Source organism: Haliotis rubra, unplaced genomic scaffold (assembly GCF_003918875.1).
Source record: "Haliotis rubra isolate DU_JTF1 unplaced genomic scaffold, ASM391887v1 Scf569, whole genome shotgun sequence".
In the NCBI taxonomy this organism is placed as follows: Eukaryota; Metazoa; Mollusca; class Gastropoda; order Lepetellida; family Haliotidae; genus Haliotis; species Haliotis rubra.
This window is the reverse complement of record NW_025767267.1, coordinates 654,728-675,869: the sequence shown is the minus strand read 5'-3', so window position 1 is coordinate 675,869 and position 21,142 is coordinate 654,728. Positions and strand designations below refer to the sequence as shown.

General features: G+C 38.5%; 1 protein-coding gene across 1 annotated transcript in view; it reads left to right on the top strand.

Moving 5' to 3' along the window:
• The window catches only part of LOC124254225 (RIMS-binding protein 2-like), a 171,066-nt gene that overhangs the window by 1,886 nt on the left and 148,038 nt on the right, over positions 1–21,142 (top strand). Inside the window, exons 2-3 of the mRNA XM_046688114.1 lie at positions 4,471–5,060; positions 14,070–14,189. Coding sequence (XP_046544070.1) covers positions 5,043–5,060; positions 14,070–14,189 — 138 coding nt within the window. The 5' untranslated portion in view covers positions 4,471–5,042. The remainder of the gene's footprint in view (positions 1–4,470; positions 5,061–14,069; positions 14,190–21,142) is intronic.

Sequence of the window (21,142 nt, the reverse complement as noted above, 5' to 3'; positions counted from 1 at the left end):
AGGTTATCAGAATTGTCTCTACCTTATTCAACTCAGTAAATTTTGGAGGCAGGTAGAAGGCCTTACATAAACTGAAAGCTGCAATTATTCTTGATTTTTAAACATAAAATTAAATAAAGAATGAAGGACAGGTGTTTGAAATTTTTCAGTCTAACCTTAAGATTTGGATTCAAACCATAAAGACATCTAAATATTTCAGTTTGTTAAATTAGGAATTTATTTTTTACTTATATGTTACAGTGTTTGTTAGAAACCTAATAGTTAATCTTGTTACTTTTGGTTCATTTTCTGTTTGTTTGGTTTTTTTCAAAGATTTTTAGGATGTGGTGATTTTGAGTGAAGTACGGTATGGGATACCAAATCAATCTCAGCAGGATGCATCTGGATTCTTACATGTTTCTCGGGGCCGACCAATTTACTGTGATTGTTGTGTCTAGTTGTTAGGGGAACCTGTAATCATGGAAGATTTCAGAATAATTCCTATGAGCATCTTGGCGCTCCAAAAGTTGGGCTTGTGGTACTTGTAATATATTCCAACAGTTTGGATTTCAAAGAATAAGTTGACGATTGCTCTTCTTTCTTTGTGATTAGCAAATAATTGAAGAAACAAACAAACACTGCCTTGAAACAAAATGCTTTCAAGTCTTTCTGGTAACAGTCAACAATTTAAATTATCAGTTGTAGTCCAATAATGGTTTCTTTCCTTACCAAGTAATCTCAGTGTTTCTACTATTTGTAACAATTACTTTGGAGCGTGGTTAATGTCTAGATTTTTATGATTGTGTGAGTATTATTATTACTATTATTATTGTTGTAGCCAACCCATATTCATGACCTTTAATTATTTTATAGATAAAAGAATTGAGGGTCATGACACTGGTGTGTCCAAAGATAGAATCATTTTCGAAGGAATTGATGGCAGCTGAAAAGTTTCCTTGTCAGTGTGATGTAACCATGGTAACAGTTTCTGATAAAAAAAAATTCAAAGTGTGATCAATATCAAAGTTGGAATATATTTCAAGATTATCAGAATATATATTTCTTTGCAGGGTGTGGAAGCAATCAAACTGGTAGTTTTCTATTTCTGTTTTTGTTTTGTATTTTTCTGTTGGAATTAGTGTTACTCATAGAGGAAGTCTTTACATTTAGTGAATCCTGTGGTATAAACAAAATTTTCAATAATTCAAAAGAAGTTCTCATGTAAATAATGCCACTTTAATATTGGTTAATGTGTCTGGATTTTTGTGTGAGAGTGACCTTTTCCTGCCTTAAGTATTAAATGTCTAGGAAAAAATGAATTAAAAAATTGTTGACCCATTTGTGTAAGTAAACATGAAAAAGTTTGTTTTCTGATGTTGGAAATTTGATCAGGAAAGTGCCAATCAGTGACTTTGAAATCGAGTTTGCAGTACATTTCAAATTTTCTTCATGGGAAAAGCTTCAGTCTAAATTTAGAGTTAATGCTTTTTTGGAAAGCTAATCTCAAATTTAATGGCAGACATGATTTCGGAAAAGGGTGATTTAGCAAGTGAAGCATTCAACAAAACGTTTGTGTTTGGTTCCTTTACCTTAAGTGAGATATTGACTAAACTTGATTGATGGCAATTGACAAGTTATATTACTTCTTCATGGGGTTAGATTGGACTTACACCTTTTCTTTGGCCAATCAGCTGATTTGGGAAGAAGTTGGGAAAATCAACAAAGATGACATTAATCATTAGGACCCTAGATTCAGTGTCGAAAGCGATTCAAATAACCCATTGTTATTGATTGGCGCAGTGTCAATACCAAAGATGACCGTCAGGGCAATCAAAATTGAAATCGAGCACATGTCGTAAATTTCAAATGATCTGAAGATTTACAAACGTGGACTGTTTTATTACATAACAAAAGCGTGTGACAATTATTTATGAGCAAGACAAAGAATTCTGATTTTGAAACTTATTTTGAGAGCTGTTATCAATGATTTGTCGAAACTGTAGTCTATTATCAGATGAAAAAGATATTGTACTTTTTATGGCAAAACCAGAAATGAACTTGAAACGTGAATAGGAAGTTGCACTTACTAGCTGCAGAAAGTGGCTATTTATTTAATAGCGTTGGCAAAATCATTCATCCAAATACCTTTTCTGAAAAACTGTAATTTCAAGTTAAGGTTATCCTGGTGCTTGGAACTTAAAAGACGAATGGTGCAGAAATCTATAACTTCAACACTTTTAGAAGTTCTTAGAGCAGAGTATTACGGGGAAAATTCCTCGGTGGTTAATCCAAATATTAACCTGGTGCCTTGTTTGTCTTCTTTCATGTTGGTTAATATTTCTCAGAACTGACAGATTATGAGTTCTTAAGTCGGAACTCTTTAAATTCAGGTTATTGAACGGAAAAACGAAGGCAGTTTACAAATTCTAATCACACGGGGTTTGCCTTTAGTTGATTTACTGGGTCAAGATAACAATTTCATTTTCTGGACATGGTCGATACTGAGGACATATGATTAGTTATCTTTTCAGTGTTTATGCAAGTTACATGTTCTCAATTTCATTATAAACATTGAATGAAACAAAATTGAAACTTCATTGAGTATAAGATTTCGAGAAGTAAATTTGAAAATAGTTAAAGCTATGGTGTCTATTTTATTGCAATAACAGGATCTTTGTCAGAGAGTAATCAAAGAGTAATCAGTCTTGATTATCTATCTCGGGTGTAAAAGGCAAATAAAAACTATATGGATGGATTTCTAAAAGTAACCGATGACACCAGGTTTTTCAAAAAGCTATCATATGAAATGAATATATGTCTTATTCAGTATGGCAACAGTTACTATTTTCTTTTGCTTTGAAGAACAGATATATACATATAAAAAAGTATTCTCAAGTGAAAACGTTAAACCAAGATATTAAAAGTACTATCAGAGTTTAAACCAAAATGTGCCATATTTTCTATGAAGTATTTGCTTTTGGGATGCATTTTACTCACCTTAGCATACAGAGGTTCAAATCAATGAGCATAAAAGTCTAAATTTAGAGACATGCTTTAATCTTATGTTTATGAATTTTAGGTTATGATTAAAAGTCTTTGATAATTTGTAAGTCTTTCCATTTCAATGTTAACCTGAAATTGCAGACTGTAGAAATAAAGAGAATAAGGCCCTTTGATCACAGTTGAGTTGCAAGTTGGAGGGCGATAGCTGTTTGAATTGAAATGTGAATTATTTAGAGTCAGGCTTTGCTGATTGTTGCCATAAAATCACAAAAGTGAGAGACTAATTTCAGATAAAGGGTCCAGTTGATGAACATCCAATATGAAACCCCACAGCGACAACGTTTACCAGGAAGACTCTTTAAAGTTGGTTAATTGTCTGGAATTTTCACCAAAGTTAATATCCTGTTAGGGAGTAGCCATTTGATTTTTATGGGTGATTTAAAGATTTTTTTAAATGAATAGTTTGTTCAGAAATATGACCAGAATGAATAGTTTGTCGTCAGTGGTCCTAGAAATTAATAGTTCGTTTAGTGGAAAATAGCCTAACATAAGTCTCTTAGTGAGAACGAAAGGATTGTTTGATGGTGGTCAGTAATATTTTGTTAGATGTATCTTGGAACAATAGACTGTTCTTCAGAACAATTCCTACCCAACCCATTGAACTCAAATGAATTCTCCCTTATATTGGTAGTGTCTGGAGCTGAGGATGTTTTAGGAATATTGTAGGAATCGTGTTGTGTTTTGTAAAGATCTTATCAGTTTATTTTACCTTTTTACACATTTTTGGGTCAATATGCCAAGTGACAAAAAGAAATATTATTTATAAATTATTTGTTCATCTAAACATAACCTAATATCAAAAACATGAACAATAATCTTGATAACAGGCAGCTTGGGTTATCCGGGGTAATAATGTGCTGTGCCTTGATTGTTAGCGCTATGAGCATACCTAGTGTGGAGTTTGGCGCTATATAAATGGACACATTATTATTATCATTATTGATGAGAAAACTTTATGGGATCTTCAGACAGGTTTCAGATGAAGGAAGGGTATTTGTGGGGTTCAGGTGGAGGTTGTGGGGTGAGGAGTGTGGGAGGTTGGGGGTTGGGGGAGAGTTGTTCTTGTGGACCTTAATTATGGCATCTTGACTAATATTAACATTTCACTGCCTTATTAACTTTGTATACAAGATTAAATGTAGACATCAGATTTTTAATTATCAAATCTAAAATAGCAGCAAGTCTGAAATTTTTCTTTCTTTCACTCTTATATTGACAATTAAAATCAGGTTTGAGATTTAAGAACTAGCTTTGACAACCAACCTAATCTATGAAACTGATAGACTTTGATTCAGAGCTGATAAAATAAGTTTTCTCAATTAATCCTTTTGATCTCACTGCAGGGTATAGCTCAGCTGAGTAGATATAGTGCTCTTGTTTTGTGACAAATTTAACTCAGTGTTCATAATCTGTCATGTTCCGTTACAGTATTTTGGTGAAATTTCCAAAGTGGAATCCATATTTACCATATAACACGTGTTGGGAGTAAACTGACAATGATGTCATGACCTTTGGAAGGTGTTATTGAACAACACACGTAGAATGATGCTGAAAATACAGACCCGGTTCATTCTGCTGTGAAAGTTTGCTGTGCGCATTGACGGACACGAAAGCTCCCCTCCTTATGGGAATCAGGATTCACTGACCGTGCTAAGGCACGAGTCTATCTTCAGGGAGTCAGCTCGTCGATTCTCACCTTTAATAGAGAAGATTGATTTCACACCAGCATGCAGGATGGGAGACTCCTGCCGCATTGATTCGCGATGTTGTCATATCTTGGCACAGTGATAAGGAAACAAGGGTCGTTGTCCAGAGCATTTCTTCGTTGATGTGAGCTTCAAAGAACTTTTTGCTGAGGTAGATGGCAACTCGTCAGTGGTGACTGTGAACCGCTTTCACGTCTTACAGCGTTCCAGTTTCAGTGATGGGCATGGATTTTGTTTCATGGCTGAGCGAGGGGTTTGAGATCTGAAAAGTGGAGTTTAAATTGACTTAACAGGATGATGCGACTACTGCAGGTATATGGACATTATGTTATTATGTTATTATTATGTTAGGACATTACATAATGTTACTAGGTTATTCTGTTATTATTGTTATTACCTTCCGAATATTTTGACATTAGTGTGAACATTATCTAATGTGACCTTTCATGTTTGTTTGCTCAGTAAACAGTGAATATGACAGAGCTAATGGATGGTTAAATATCTTAGCATCATAAGTCAATGTTGAAGTAGTAAAGTTACAATTATCTTAGTGCCTTGATGCTTTGTGGAACTGGGTCCCGGCTTCCGAGAATATCATCTGTACTTAGGTCACTCATCATTGGATGGCTCTGCCTTCCTATTTACACAAATTATATCAGGAGTAAATGAGTTTAGTTTTATGCCGCTTTTATCAATATTCCAGCAATATCACCGCGGGGAGACACCAGAAATGGGCTTCACACACTGTACCCATGAGGGGAATCAAACTGGGTCTTCAGCGTGAAGGGCGAACACCTTAACCACTAGTCTACCCCACCTCTCCTATTATATCAGGAGGACGGTGGGGTAGCCTTGTGGTTAAAGCGTTGGCTTGTCACGCCGAAGACCCGGGTTTGATTCCCCACATGGGTACAATGTGTGAAGGCCATTTCTGGTGTCCCCCGCCATGATGTTGCTGGAATATTGCTAAAAGCGGCGTAAAACCAAACTCAGTCAGTCAGTCAGTCAGTATTATATCAGGAATGTACCTGTGTAAAGTATCACAGACTTATTATTGCTGCTCTTTGTGGACTTTTTACACAGACTTTGTACAAAATGATAAACTACTTCCCCTTCTTGTAATCAAGATTGTAAAATGGTTTGGGTGTGAGTTGAGTTCAAATCTTCAAAATATTAGGGGCGGTGGGGTAGCTTCATGGTTAAAGCGTTCGCTGGTCACGCTGAAGACCCGGGTTCGATTCCCCACATGGGCACAATGTGTGGTGTCACCCGCCGTGATATTGCTGGAATATTGCTAAAAGCGGTGTAAAACCATACTCACTCACTCACTCAAAACATTAATTCACTTTAATGTGAGGAAGTACAAGGTGATACAGACATTTAGCACTGTTGTAAAACACATCTAAAGATGCTGAGAAACCTCAAAGCATAATCGGGGCAAACCGACATTCAAACATTTCATCATAGGTTCCTGGTATCCTAAAGGTACGCAACTCTGCACACCACATTGCAGGGCCTGAGATGACTTGGAATGTGATTTGTGACCATCTTATGCAGAATTCCACTGTTCTCAGGTTCTAGTATTCGTTGAGATGATTTTATAAAACTGGTTAAGCTGCTTCACTACACGAACCATATTCTCATACTACCAGGTGTTATATTAATATTATAGTGCATTTGTAGAGCGCCGAATATTAGGGGTGGGTATTGCAGAGAATTTTCATATTGCGATATATTGCGATGCGGAAGCGTATATTGTGATATGTATTGCAATATATTGCAAGGATTATATTTTTAACAAAAACTACTTATAATCGAGTTAATGCTTGATTATATAGCAAAAACACAACAAAATCACTATGATTGATTAACCTTTTATAAAAACTTTTAATCATGACAAAATAAAAATGTAAGTAACATTTGGCACTAATGAAACAGGGAAAAGAACAATTATAAAAACGGAAATATCCGAAGATTTCCGAGTGTTACGAAGTTTTCCGAATGCATGTCAAAATACGGGTTTTCGATCAGCGTATCACAATACGTATCGTTTTCATGTCTGAACCGGTTATATTGCGCAGCCCTACCTAATATGCACCTCAAAGATGCTCAGTGGCACTGAGGACAAATTATGTGCAAAGCACAAGACATCATTACCCTGCTTAACCCAAGCTGTCTGTGATGTCCTGAAAGGTTAACAGTCATATGACCATCTTATCCCACCGGATACCCATTCACTGATGGGTGAACAGAGGCAATAGTAGTTTTTGACACTGAAACCGGTAACCCCCTTGGCAGTTCTGGGTGAGACTTTGTCCCCACACAGTCCCCTATGTTTGCTGTCATCATTTATGTGACAATAAACTATGTGACTTGACTGTCTGTTGCACCTGAATATCATGGGCTGTTGTTCGTTCTATCGACCACTGGTTTGCCTAAACTTCTGAGCCCAGTTTAGTGAGGTGAGGTGAAATTGGGTTTAACGTCATGCTTGAGAATATTTCGCTCATATGACGACGTGCATGTGTGTGTGTGTATGTGTATGTGCGTCTGCTTCTACTAGCCCAGACTTAAGCTGGTTTTATAGTGCTAGCTCACTGAGATACCATGCTGCAATGAAGCATGAATACCCCACTTAGACACAGTATACTGACTCTGAGCCGACCAGTCCTTGTTGAACCCATTAATGCCAAACGCCAGGCAGAGACCAACAAGTACCATATTTTAACGTCTTTTGGTATGACGCGGTCGGGGATCGAACCCTCGACCTTCCGCTCTCCGGTCGGACGCTCTAACCGCTACACCACGGAGGCGGTCTCCAGTTTAGTTAATTGCAAGAGCCTACTGTGATATATACCACTCAAAAGAAGTTAAGAATGTTTAATATTTTCATTTCAATGTAGTTGATCTGTCATAGTCATGAAAACAGTGTTCCTTAAAGTCTTTTGAGAAATATAGATTGAGTGAGTGAGTGAGTTGGGTTTTTCACCACTTTAACAGTATTCCAGCAATATCGCATATGGGACACCACAAATGGGCTCCACACATTGTACCCATGTGGGGAATCGACCCCTGGGCATGATAAGCGAATGCTTTAACCACTAGGCTACCCCTCTGCCCCAGAATATAGATTGAGTATTGTCAACTGTGTTGCTGTGATGTGGAATATTGCCTGAAGATTATTGTCTGAGTCATGTTGTCACCATGGAATGAATCTCTGACCTCTTTCATCACAGGCTGTCAAATCCTGCTTCAGATGCTAGCCTCAGTCCAACTCCCAGGGCAACCATGTCAATAGGCCAATTGTTACGACCATCCATAGGTCATATTACAAAATAAGCTAATTCTTTTCAAAGGTCGTGAAAATATGTGGTCATTTTATGTGATGATAATGAACATGGAAAAGGAAATAAACACTCACGGCTCCACACTCAACCCTCAACGGTCAACACTCAACACTCAACCCTCAGCCTTCCGCTCTCCATGCTTCACTCTCCACCATACTCAACCTTTTTCATTCAACCCTCCACACTCCATACGGAACCCTCCTCATTCAACGCTCCACTCTCAACCCTCAACCTTCCACGCTCCAGACTCAACCTTCCATGCTCCACAATCAACACTCAACCCTCAGCACTCAACCCTCCGCTCTCCACGCTCAACACTCCATGCTCCACACTTAACCCTCCTCTCTCTAAGCTTAACCCTCAACACTCTTCGCCTCTGCTCTCCACACTGCATGCTCCACGCTCTACTGTCCACACCCCACACCCTGAGCCCTACACTCCACACCCCATACTCAACCCTCATCACTGTACCCTCCACCCTGCATGCTCCACACTCTACTGTCCACACCCCACACCCTGAGCCCTACACTCCACTCTCCACACTCAATGCTCCACACTCACCCTCATCACTCTACCCTCCACCCTGCATGCTCCACACTCTACTGTCCACACCCTGAGCCCTACACTCCACGCCCCATCACTCATCTGTGTATATAACAACATGACATCGTCACTAAAGCAAGTGTGAATGCACAACTAAATGCTATTGATCACTGACAGGTACGGACAGATGTCTATATATATTCCAATCCTTTCTGCTGATGGCTTCAGAAAATCTTCTTGCTTGCCAACGCTGAGTCATCGACATTGTGTTTTGAATATTATTTTTTACTTTCTAATGTTGCCATGTCTGAGTCCATCACAGTCAAAATGCTCTTTGCGATTGATTTCCTTTTTCGATATCAACATTGTTTCTGCAAAGAAACTCACCTGTTTCAAGAGGTCTGCCAGTGTGATTGATCGTGATTTCATGTAAAAATTATTCCAATTTTGTTTGATGGACATGTCAGCTGCATCAATTATGAAAGATGAAAATGATTATTTACATTTTCCGAAAGGAATCGCCTTCAGTAAATTACCCCACTTAAATTATTTAGTGCGGGTCAGACATAAAACGCCTTCTTGAATCGATGTTATTTCGTCGGATGTGAATATTGTGATCTTAATGATGTTCCATAGTGATGGTAATTCGAAAATTGTTTCGTACTTTATGATGGAAATCCTAAAAGTTCAGACAATGTCACCAAGGAAACTAGGCAACACATCGTAAGTAGATTCTTCCTAAAATTACCTGGTAGAAAAGCTACTTTATGCTTGTCATTAAGGCAACATAAAGCGCCAGTACGCCGAGGGTTCTGCGTTTTTAAACCATGCATGAAATAACTTCTAAGTTTGACCTCACATCTTGGGTTCATCCCCTATTCAATTCTCAAACCAAAACAATAGAGCTCCACACAGGGAAGATAATAAGGCAAATGCTGCACAGAGTAAACTTGCTTCAGCCATGGTTTATATTAGAGGCAATTTGAAAAGAAAGATCATTTCTCATGCATTTGATAGTGGACAGTTTTGGTATTTTCTCCCAAGGGAAGGACAGAAGGAATGGGAAAATGTGAAAATAATCTTATGGCTCCACCTTAGCTCCTTTGCAGTTTGGAGCCAGTGGTTGTCAGACTGTCACAGTTCATCAGACAGCAGTGTTATTTTGACAAGATTTTTCGAGGAATACAAAACATTTTGTGGTGGCACGTGGTCCTGTGCATAGCGCTCAGGTCACAAATCAGTTGAAGTTAAACAACGCTGGGTGCGGACAGCCCATGGATGGGTGACCGTGTTGGCAGCTTAACTCCTGAGAGTTTCTAGGACTTCAGTCCTGCCCCACAACGAAGCACATGTGACAAATGTGGTCTCACCTTGGGCATGTGAGTTTGTGCACAATTACCTCTGTTCACCCAGCAGGAAATGGGTACCCGATGAAATAAGTTTGAGACTATTAACCTTCTAGCGCCTAACAGGCAGCTTGGGTTATCCAGGGTAATAATGATCAGATTGTGTGCTTTGAGCAGGATATCTAGCCTGGAAAAGGCAGGTTATAAATATTGTCATTATTATTTTCTTTTCCCCTTTCCGGGGACCAGATTTGATTTTGCATTGTATCCAGCTTTATAGTGGGGAGGGGGTGTCTGCTGACCAGGCTACTGCTTCGTTGACAGTTCTGTTTTGAAACAAGTTATCTCGATTGCGGAGAGCGGAGGGTCGCGGGTTCGATCCCCGACCGCGTCATACCAAAAGATGTTAAAATATGGTACTTGTTGGTCCCTGCCTGGCTGTCGGCATTAATGGGTACAACAAGGACTGGTCGGCTCGGAGTCAGTATAATGTGTCTGAGTGGGGTATGCTTCACTGCGGCATGGTATCTCAGTGGGCTAGCACTATAAGACCAGCTTAAGTCTGGGCTAGTACAAGCAGCTGCACATACACATACACACGCATGCACGTCATCATATGAGCGAAATATTCTCAAGCACGACGTTAAACACAATTTCACCTCACCTCACCTTATCTCTATTGTGACATTTCCTGTTGGTTGTCAGTACAAAGTACAAAGCTGAACCAGGAAATAATCGATGATCATAGGTGATGTTAATGGTCATGGGGATTATATACTCATGGAAACAAATAAGGGAACATATGAAAGTACAACACTTGTACTTTCATATGTTCCCTGGTTTGCTTCCATGAGTATATCAATTTGGCATGTACCCATGAAGGTCTGAGTTAGAATGAACCTTCAGTAACCCATGCTTGTCGTAAGAGGCCCCTAACAGGATCGGGTGGTCAGGCTCGCTGGCTTGGTTGACACATGTCATCGGTTCCCAATTGCGCAGATCAATGCTCATGCTGTTGTTAAAAAACTGGATTGTCTGGTCCAGACTCAATTAATTACAGACTGCCGCCATATAGCGGGAATATTGCTGAGTGCGGCGTAAAACTAAACTCAATCACTCACTCAATTTTGCATGTGCTGTATACTACAGTCAGCAGAAACTCAAACCAACCACTAATTTGACATAGAATTGGTCCTCAGCAACCCATGCTCTTCTTAAGAGGCAACTAACATCATTGGGTGGTCAGACTCATATATACTAGGTCTAAGAAAATCAGTTTATTGATTTGTTATGAGCATGGGTGTCATACACATTGTTTACTGAAAAGTGTCATCATGTCAAGTGGTTGATGCTCATGATGTCAATCACCAGATTGTGTGGTGCAGACTGGATTGTTTACAGAGTGTCACCAAAGTGCTGAAATAGTGTTTAGTGCAGCATTAAACAACAAATAAACAAACAAACAAAACAAGCAAAATACACACAAACATAATCTCCTGCTAGTACCAGGTAGTCAGCATATTATCTTTTCTCATATTTTGTCTACACAATGCTCATGAGTTTGGGTATTAATATACACAGAAGCAATATCTCATATTTTCAATATTGTACCTATCAATCTTTTTAATTCAGATTTTCTTCTGATCTGCTCCTACCTCCCTAATCCCATATTGATATTATAAGATGTGATGAATTGTCAACACTACACTGAACAGTATTATAGTGATATTGTAGCTCGTCAGCTTAATGTTCAAGGAACGTTTTTAGAAATCCAGGTCTTAGATATTTACTAAGGCTGTAACGAATCACTCGCATATTCGGTGAATCGAACCGAAGCCCTTCATGGATTCAATTCGTTATTCGTTGGTCACCCAAACCCGAATATTATATTTACGATTTTTTAAGGGAGCATGTTTTACTTGAACCCATGTGTACAGGAATAGATATGCAAGGATTGAATATGTACTAGCAATGCAGTAGCGCAAGTCATGTTAGTTGGCCAAGGCTGCACATGGTACTGTCGACTATAACTATTACATACCAAATTTGAGTGTCATGAGATCCCCTAGTGGTTAAAGCGTTGGCTCGTCACGCTGAAGAGCACTCTTCGAATCCCCACATGGGTACAATAATTTCTTGTCCCCGCCGTATGTTGCTGGAATATTGCTAAAAGCGGCGATGTCAATCAGTCAGTCAGTCAGTCAAGTCATGTGATCACTGGTTATTGTCAACACTACAACTACAACAGCATGTTCCAGTGTTCAATCACTTAACAACAATATTGTATTCGCTAATTATTAGTATTCTTAACCCAATATTCATGATAAAGTTTATAGAAATTCATAGGTCTTAGATATTTACCCCTTTGGTAAAATCTAGGAGTATAGTTTGATGCTGACAAGCCTAGACGCGTGAAAATCTGGGTTAGAATTGGTCTTCAGCAACCCATGCCTGTCACAAGAGGCGACTAACGGGATCGAGTGGTCAGGCTCACTGACTTGGTTGACACATGTCATCTTATCCCAGATCGATGCTCCTGCTGTTGATCACTGGATTGTCTGGTCCAGACTTATTTATTTACAGACCGCCGTCATATAGCTGGAATAATGTTGAGTGCGGCATTAAAGAACAAACCAACCAACCAACAAGCCCAATAAATTATTCAAGGCAAAACAGGATTCAAACCAATTATCATAGTTTCTTGGTTATCAAAGGGACATAACTCTGCACAGTGAACTGCAGTGGTTTAGACAATAAAGGCCCCTGTGCCACCCTCAAACTCTGAAAGAGGTACTGTGATTGTCTGTTTATTGATGACAGGAAAATAATTATAATTATTTTTATAACATGGCCTTCAAGCTGATCAGGCTTACAAAACAAACCAAGTGTCTAGACACACAAGGACTTGTTTGATGTGTGTTGTGATGAAAGATAAAGTCACATCTAAAGTTTCTTCCTTTTCAGCTGCTATTTAGACAGTCAACCTCTAATTGAAACTGAAAATAACCAGACATTTTTCAGTATCCTGTGTAAAGACCACAAAGATTGCAACAAAGAATTCAAATTTGACATTTTGTATTGGTTTGAAGCTTAAGTGAAAAAGAAAATAAAATGCCACAAGGTGCATCTTCGTTGTCTGTCACTTTGATTCTCTAGATAATAGGGTGGATTGAAATGGGAATAGATGTGTTAGTTCAGAAGTTGTGGTTTCTGGCAACATGGCTCTGAGCATCAGAAATGAGGACATGAATGATAACTGATCTGGCAGAATTTCTGCAGAGGTATAGTTAAGTCTTTTTAGACTTTCGGAAATCATAATAAAACTAGCCCGTTAAACTGAGCTTTTTCACTTTATGTAAAAGAATATAATCGATCAAACTTTTCCCACAGCCACAAAAGGTTTCTGATTCTGAGTCGGTTGTACAACTCTGGGAATATTATGAGCATGTGTTTGTGAATCACTATTAAATAGTAATGACACCAGGTGTTCAAGCCATGAGATGGAATTATTTGTTGGCGCCAAGTCTATATTGTTATTCAAAAGGGGCATGAGTGGTCAAGATGACACAAATTGTCTCCCTGGGGGGAAATGGAAACTTGTGGTCAGATGTCCGAATGTTGAATTCTCCCTAATTATGTTTGCTAGCTCAACTCCCATACCTTTGTGATTTACCCAATGTCCAAGACATATAACACTGGGCTTTCTCCCACATCAGCTTGACACACTGTCGTTGAACTTAAATTCTGTTTAAAAATGTGGCCTGTAAATAATCAAGACTGGACCAGAAAATCCAGTGATCAAAATTATGAGCATCGAGCAATATTTACTGTTATTTGAAGGAAGCCTGTAAATAATCGAGTCTAGACCTGACAATCCAGTGATTGACCTCATGAGCATTGTTCTGTGCAATTGGGATACAATTACATGCGTCATCCAAGTCAGCTTCCTGACCACCCGATCCCGTTAGTCGCCTCTTACCACAAGGGTTGCTGAAGAGTTCTAACCTAAATCTTTACAGGTATCAATGCCAGTAGATAGTATTTTTGTATGGCTGTCCATCATAAAGTCCTTGTTTATATTGCAGGTGGTGCAACAAGGTGACCCCGAAAGATCTCGCCATGTGAAGGACCTCGAGGTCAGTAATCAGGACCTTCAACAGGAGGTCCATGAGCTAGAGAAGGCAGTACAGAGAACCAAGCATTTGGTAAGTTCCACAGGTTTGCTGATACAGTGCGTTTACACATATGGTTGTACCACTGAAATCATAGTCTCCAGAGTATGAGTGAGTATGGTTTTACGCCGCTTTTAGCAATATTCCAGCAATATCACGGCGGGGGACACCAAAAATGGGCTTCAGACATTGTACCCATGTGGGGAATCAAACCCGGGCCTTTGGTGTGACGAGCCAACGCTTTAACCACTAGGCTACCCCACTGCCACTAGTCACAGCGAGGTAAACATTTGCAAGTTCAAACAGCAAGACAGGAGGTCAACTATCTGAAGAGACAACTTTCATCCTGAGCCATACAATGAGATGATACCTTCCTTGCCCCATTTCCATGTTTTTTATGCAAAAGTTATCTTTCATTATTTTTCTCAGATGGGCTTTCTTACCTGCTTCTTTCAGTATTTATAAAGACCGCCTCAGTGGTGTAGTGGTTAGAGCGTCCCCGACGCTGGCCATACCAAAAACGTTAAAATATGGTACTTGTTGGTCCCTGCCTGGCTCTCGGCATTAATGGGTACAACAAGGACTGGTCGGCTCTGGAGTCAGTATAATGTGTCTGAGTGGGGTATTCATGCTTCACTGCGGCATGGTATCTCAGTGAGCTAGCACTATAAAACCAGCCTAAGTCTGGGCTAGTACAAGCATCCGTACATACACATACACACGCATGCACGTGGTCATATGAGCGAAATATTCTCAAGCACGATGTAAAACCCAATTTCACCTCACCTCAGTATTTATAAAGCCAGACTTCATATTAATCTAAATTTCATTTAGAAAGTTTCCTAACCAAGAAATATTTCACAATCTTTTACTTAAGCATCTTAACAATATAGGGCGGTGGGGTAGCCTAGTGGTTAAAGCGTTGTCTTGTCACGCCAAAGATCTGGGTTCAATTCCCCACATGGATACAATGTGTGAAGCCCATTTCTGGTGTCCCCCGCTGTGATATTGCTGGAATATTGCTAAAAGTGGTGTGAAACTAAACTCACTCACTCACTCACTCTTAACAATATATGCTCAACTTGACAGATGTGTTTCCAAAAGTGTGACTTGTCTTTGAATAGATATGAAATTGCAACACACTGAAGTTGTTGAAGGTAGAGATGTCTATGGAACATACATCTGCTGGCACTTTGGACTAAGTAACCCATTCCTCAGGGATTTCAATCGTGTCTTAAGGCCATTATGCTTAATCACCACAGCCTCAACGTTAACAAACCCATGAATGAAGACTGGTAGAAAATCTTCCACCATCAGGGTCAATACAAAAGCAATTTGTTACATGGTCTTGACAAGCAGACACAGTTATTACATAATTTAGCGATTATGCTTGACGAAGTAAATTAGCTTTACGCTCACTAAGCAACAACAATGCATGTGATCAGCTGCAGCGATATTGCATTGTTTACGGTTTATTTGGAAAAGCAGCGGCCATGTTTGTCCGATTCCACGCTGTAAAAGTCTGGTTTAATGAGGAATAATTACAACGTGTGTGTATGAATGATGGTTTGAGCATGTACTGCTTGTTTGATGACATCTTATCAATATGATTTCATTTCAAGCATGAGAAGACATGCTATAAAGGACGGTTCATAATTTATGGCTCTGTGTGTGTGTGTGTGTGTGTGTGTGTGTGTGTGTGTGTGTGTGTGTGTGTGTGTGTGTGTGTGATGTGTGTGTGTGATGATGATGATGATTTTATGGAGAAGATTTTTTAGGTGAATGCCACCCCATCATCCCACCAAAGCCAAAATTTATGTACAAAGTAAGTGACTCTTGAGCTTCAAGTCATGTACAAAATCAATGACACACCTTCACCCCTTCCCATAATTTTAAGTTTATTTTTCCAATATTTTAAGTATAAAGCATATATCACCAAAACCCCGATGAACTCCAGCATGAAGACCCCTCATCCCCCAAAGCCATAAATTATGAATGGTCCCTAAGTATGACAATACTTTCTTAGCATATACTACTTGTCTTATGACATCTTTTGTCAGCATGAAAGATATACTTCAACCGCATGTAAGAAATTCAACCGTGTACTATTTGCATGAAGACATGTTATCAGAATGACAATACTTTGAGCATATACTACTTGTCTTATGACATATTGTCAGCATGAAGGAACTTCAACCGTGTACTATTTGTGTGAAGACACATCATAAGTATGTCAGCTGGTCTTAAGACATCCCATCAGTCTGAAGGATTTGCTTGTTGTTTAGCACTGCACTCAGCAATATTCCAGCTATATGCCGAAATTATCAAGTTTGGATCAGACAATCTATTGATCAACAGGACTATGAACATGCATACAGATATTAGAAAGAAGGTATTTCAAGCATGTAATGCTTTTGTGATGATGACAGTTTTCTGTCACCTTGCCAAATTAGAAATTGTGCCATTAAAGAAATAAGAACTCAACTGTAAGACAGTGATCTAATTTAAACGATGTTGTTTACATCTTTTACATTTCCTTTTAAATCCACAGTAGGGGCAGGTAACTAGTGGTGGTCCAATTAATTGAAATAATCGAAGATTGGTCGTAGTGACTAAACGACCAAGCAATCAATCATAATTTCTCATAATCGAACACAAACAATTCTGGAACACTTGTTTTCATTAACAATATTTTTCACATGGTTGGTTTTGTCTGTTACATTTCATAAGCACTACAAGCTCATTTCAGATTCCAAGAAATTTATGTTCCTAACATACTAGTCATCCTTTAAATATGTGAAATTTTGCCCCAAAAACCCCCAAAGAACAACATTTTTCCCACTTATATTTATGTGCATCAACAAATTTCATAAATAACTTTAACCAATTATTTTCGATGATTGATCGGTAGTAATGAACCAATCATCAATTATGAGATTTTAACCAATTCCCAACACTACAGGTAACTCTAACCATAACTAACTGTGATCTGAATGAACATGAAAGTATCTGGTCCAATAAAATGTATGTACACTATTAGCTGCTATATGAGTTCAGATTCTATTATGGACCGTTCATAGTTTATGGCTGGGTGGGGTGATGATGATTTTTATGGAGAAGCATGTACAATGTGAATGACCCTCCCTAAAATTTAGGTACAAAGTAAGTGACCCCCCCTGCATGTCATGTACAAAATCAATGACCCCCCTCCCCCTTTTAAGCATAATTTTAAAATATTTTCATGTACAGAATTGATGCCCCCCCTGCATGTGTACAAAATTGATGACCCTCCACCTCCCCAGAACAAAATGGGTGACCCCCCTTAAACACACACACACACACACACACACACACACACGCGCCATGAATTATGAACGGTCCCTTATCCTTCTTTTATAAATTTAGAATCGTTTATATTTTAAAATCTTATCCAGTTTATATATAAAGGGTGAAGTTCAGCAGTGTACAGTAGTACATTGATGAAGAAATCTTCAACATAATGACACAACATGAAATTCCCTCAAAATTCATGTATATATGTAAAGATACATATATATATATATTTCAACCAAACAGCTGTAATGTGAATGAAAAGCATATGCTCAAAATAAAAATGGCGGAAAAATTGAGAAATGGATTCTATTGCCTGTAAGTACCACATCACGAGAGGATAATGGAGAAAAGGTCAATTTCATCAACGGTATACGTGAACAACATGCCTTGCATCTTCGGTCCATTTGCGAAACTAACACAGCATGCATAAACTACGTCAACTGCCATGCAATTTTGTTCAGTTACATAAGTAGGGGGTTAAATCCCAGTCAGAATGCAGTCAACCAAAAACAGTCATCAGCAAGCATGAAGTAAACAGACTCTCTTCCATTACCACCGCCTTTTATTCCCTTGCTAATTGGGATGAGATAAGGGAGATATATGCATCTAATGCCTGAATTAATGACGGGTTGTGACTGATGAAAGGTTACGATAATTGAATGGCTGCAGAAAAGATTACCCTTGGTTACAGGACGAAGCTGTAGAAGACGGAAAGCGCAAGGGGAACCTTACCGTTGAAGACGTTCCCTTTGTTGGTTTAACCTTTGGGATTTTGTAGGATAGGATGAGTTTGATGTCATCGACACTGTTGAAAGAACAGACACAGGTTTCCCAAGTGAATCTGTTTGATATTTTGATGGAATATTTTCATTTACAATAGTGTCGTCCTTTGTAGAGAGAAAATGACCTTTAAGAAGTCTGGGTATTGTTGAAGGGTGCCACGGCTACTGTTTCTGGTTTTTATGTCAACTTTTGTAATTTCATTTAAATTAGGATTATGGAAATGATTCTGTAAGTCTACTCACTTCAAATTAGGTTTCTTAGTGTTTGTTTTATTCATGAAGAACACTGAGTATGGATCATGGTTTGACATGATCGGATTATTCTTTGATATTAATGTAATACCGTAATGTAATATTTTTGTCGGAAAGTTCAAAGTGTCAGTGATGTAAGAGATTAATTCTAAAGCTTTGATTCATTTGTCAGGTTTTATTTCTAGTTTTCTTTAAAGCAGAAAAAATGGTCAAGAACAAAAAGACCGAAACATGACATTTTTTATCCCCTTGTAGGCAGATCAAAGAAATGTCATAATCGTCATCTTTGAAAGTGACACAAGGTTTTAATTTTTAATGGCATTGAGTAGTTAACTTCTATACCTTGACAGGCTTCTTTTGAAGGCGATTAATAGAAAGTAGATCGGTGCATGTATTTGTGTCCTGGTCCGCTGCAGTGGGTGAGTGAGTGAGTGAGTTTGAAATACTTGAACAGTATTTAATTTATATCATTGTTTGTCAGCTTGAGTGAGTGAGTGAGTTTGGTTTAACGCCGCTTTTAGCAATATTCCAGCAATATTACATTGGGGTACACCAGAAATGGGCTTCACACATTGTACCCATGTGGCAAATCGAACCCGGGTCTTTGGCGTGACGAGTGAACACTTAAACCACAAGGCTACTTCACCACCCATTATCAGCTTGGAGTGAGAGGACAACTGAATTTGATTCAGGTCACTTTGAGACTTTTCCAAGATCCATGAATGCAGGTATGGTGGTGAGTGAGTGAGTGAGTGAGTTTAGTTTTACGCCACACTCAGCAATATTCCAGCTATATGGCGATGGTTTGTAAATAATCGAGCATGAGCATCGTTCTACGCAATTGGGAACCTATGACATGTGTCAACCAAGTCAGCGAGCCTGACCACCTGATCCCGTTAGTTGCCTCTTACAACAAGCATGGGTTACTGAAGATCAATTGTAGCCTTGAAACATGATAGGAGTGAACTGGGATTCGATCCCAGGATCACCGGTTTCAGGGATATCAGGACAGTTTTGCAGCTGGAACTCCCATTCCTCTTGTACTGATGAATGTTATATTAAAGAAATTTGGATTATGTGTAGATGTTTATGACAAAAATCATTGGTAATGTGGTTAAGTGTGTGAGTTTGCTAACAGCTGTAAAAATGATGAACAAATCTCTATAGTCTGGAACACAGAAATGTTATCGAACGATGGATGTTTCATCTGTTGCCATGGAAACTGAACTTCTGTTTTTGAGATGAATCAGTGAATGTGACTGTGATTTATTCCCTTAATGCTGAATGTCAGGGTGCCGTTGTCTTAGCGCTAAGGTGAGCATAACTCCCATACCTTAACGCAGACTCACAGCAGTCATTATGCTCAGGTTTTATATAGAATGGCACTAATGCACGATGAAAAGCTTTAGACATGTTTTCAAGCTTGGGATCAAATTACCTTCAGCTGATTGGTGTTCATGCTGTCAACCTCCTGTTTCTCAAGTCCAGTTCAGACATTTTGAGAAAACTAACATCAACATGGAAGCACTTTTGACTATAAGAAAATGAGCTGAAATACATACTTCCATTCACGTTTCTGTTCAAAGAAGGAGCTTTCCTAGGAACATTTTTAAGCATGATGTGAGACATTACTGAAGTCTTATGAAAAACTGATTTTATCGAAAGTGTTGCCCATGAATTTTTTTTACAAATTTAAAATTTTTTTTTATTCATTTGGTTGCCCATGAAATTAGCACAAAAGAGTCAAAGAATTATAAGATGCTGATTTAATTTCAGTTGAGGCCAGACGAAAAAAATTCCTTTTCATATCCCCATGGGAAATCACGAAAACCACATAGTGAAAGCACATCATCCTAAATTACGGATGTAGTCATTAGGCGTACATTTCCCACCGACTGAACCATCCCAGTACTGAATCTCATTCCAGAATGATGTATATTTCATGTAGTAGATAACATGTTGAGTCGCTATCTTTAGATACCAGGGCGGCCTATTACGTACCATCAGGAATGGGAGATTCGAGACATACCGCAGGAACTAAGGCCAATTACAGCAATTGATGTTCAGTGCAGTATGCGATCGATCGAAATTGACTTGTGTAATTTTTGCCAAATCAGCAAAAGCGTTAGTCACGCGTGTGATGGTGTTGGTGAGTTTAGGAAGCGTGGCTGTATCTCTGATATCATATTGTATCATTAAGTATCATTATTGGGGACAGTTTTTGATAAATTAGCATTTTGTTTCTTGCTAGTTATATTATATAGAATCTGTTTATAAGCAAGAATAGTTAATATCATTGCATCATTGCTGTATATAATACAACTATAAATGAAGTCTCACCATTAATGTTCAGTCAAATGTGAGTTTGACAGGGCAGAATCTTACTGTCAGTGTTAAGAAGGTATGATATCAATATTGCTGTAAGTGTTAAGAAGGTATGATATCAATATTGCTGTAAGTGTTAAGAAGGTATGATATCAATATTGCTGTGTTATGGTATATCAATATTGCTGTAAGTGTTAAGAAGGCATGATATCAATATTGCTGTAAGTGTTAAGAAGGTATGATATCAATATTGCTGTATGTGTTAAGGTATGATATCAGTATTGCTGTGTTAAG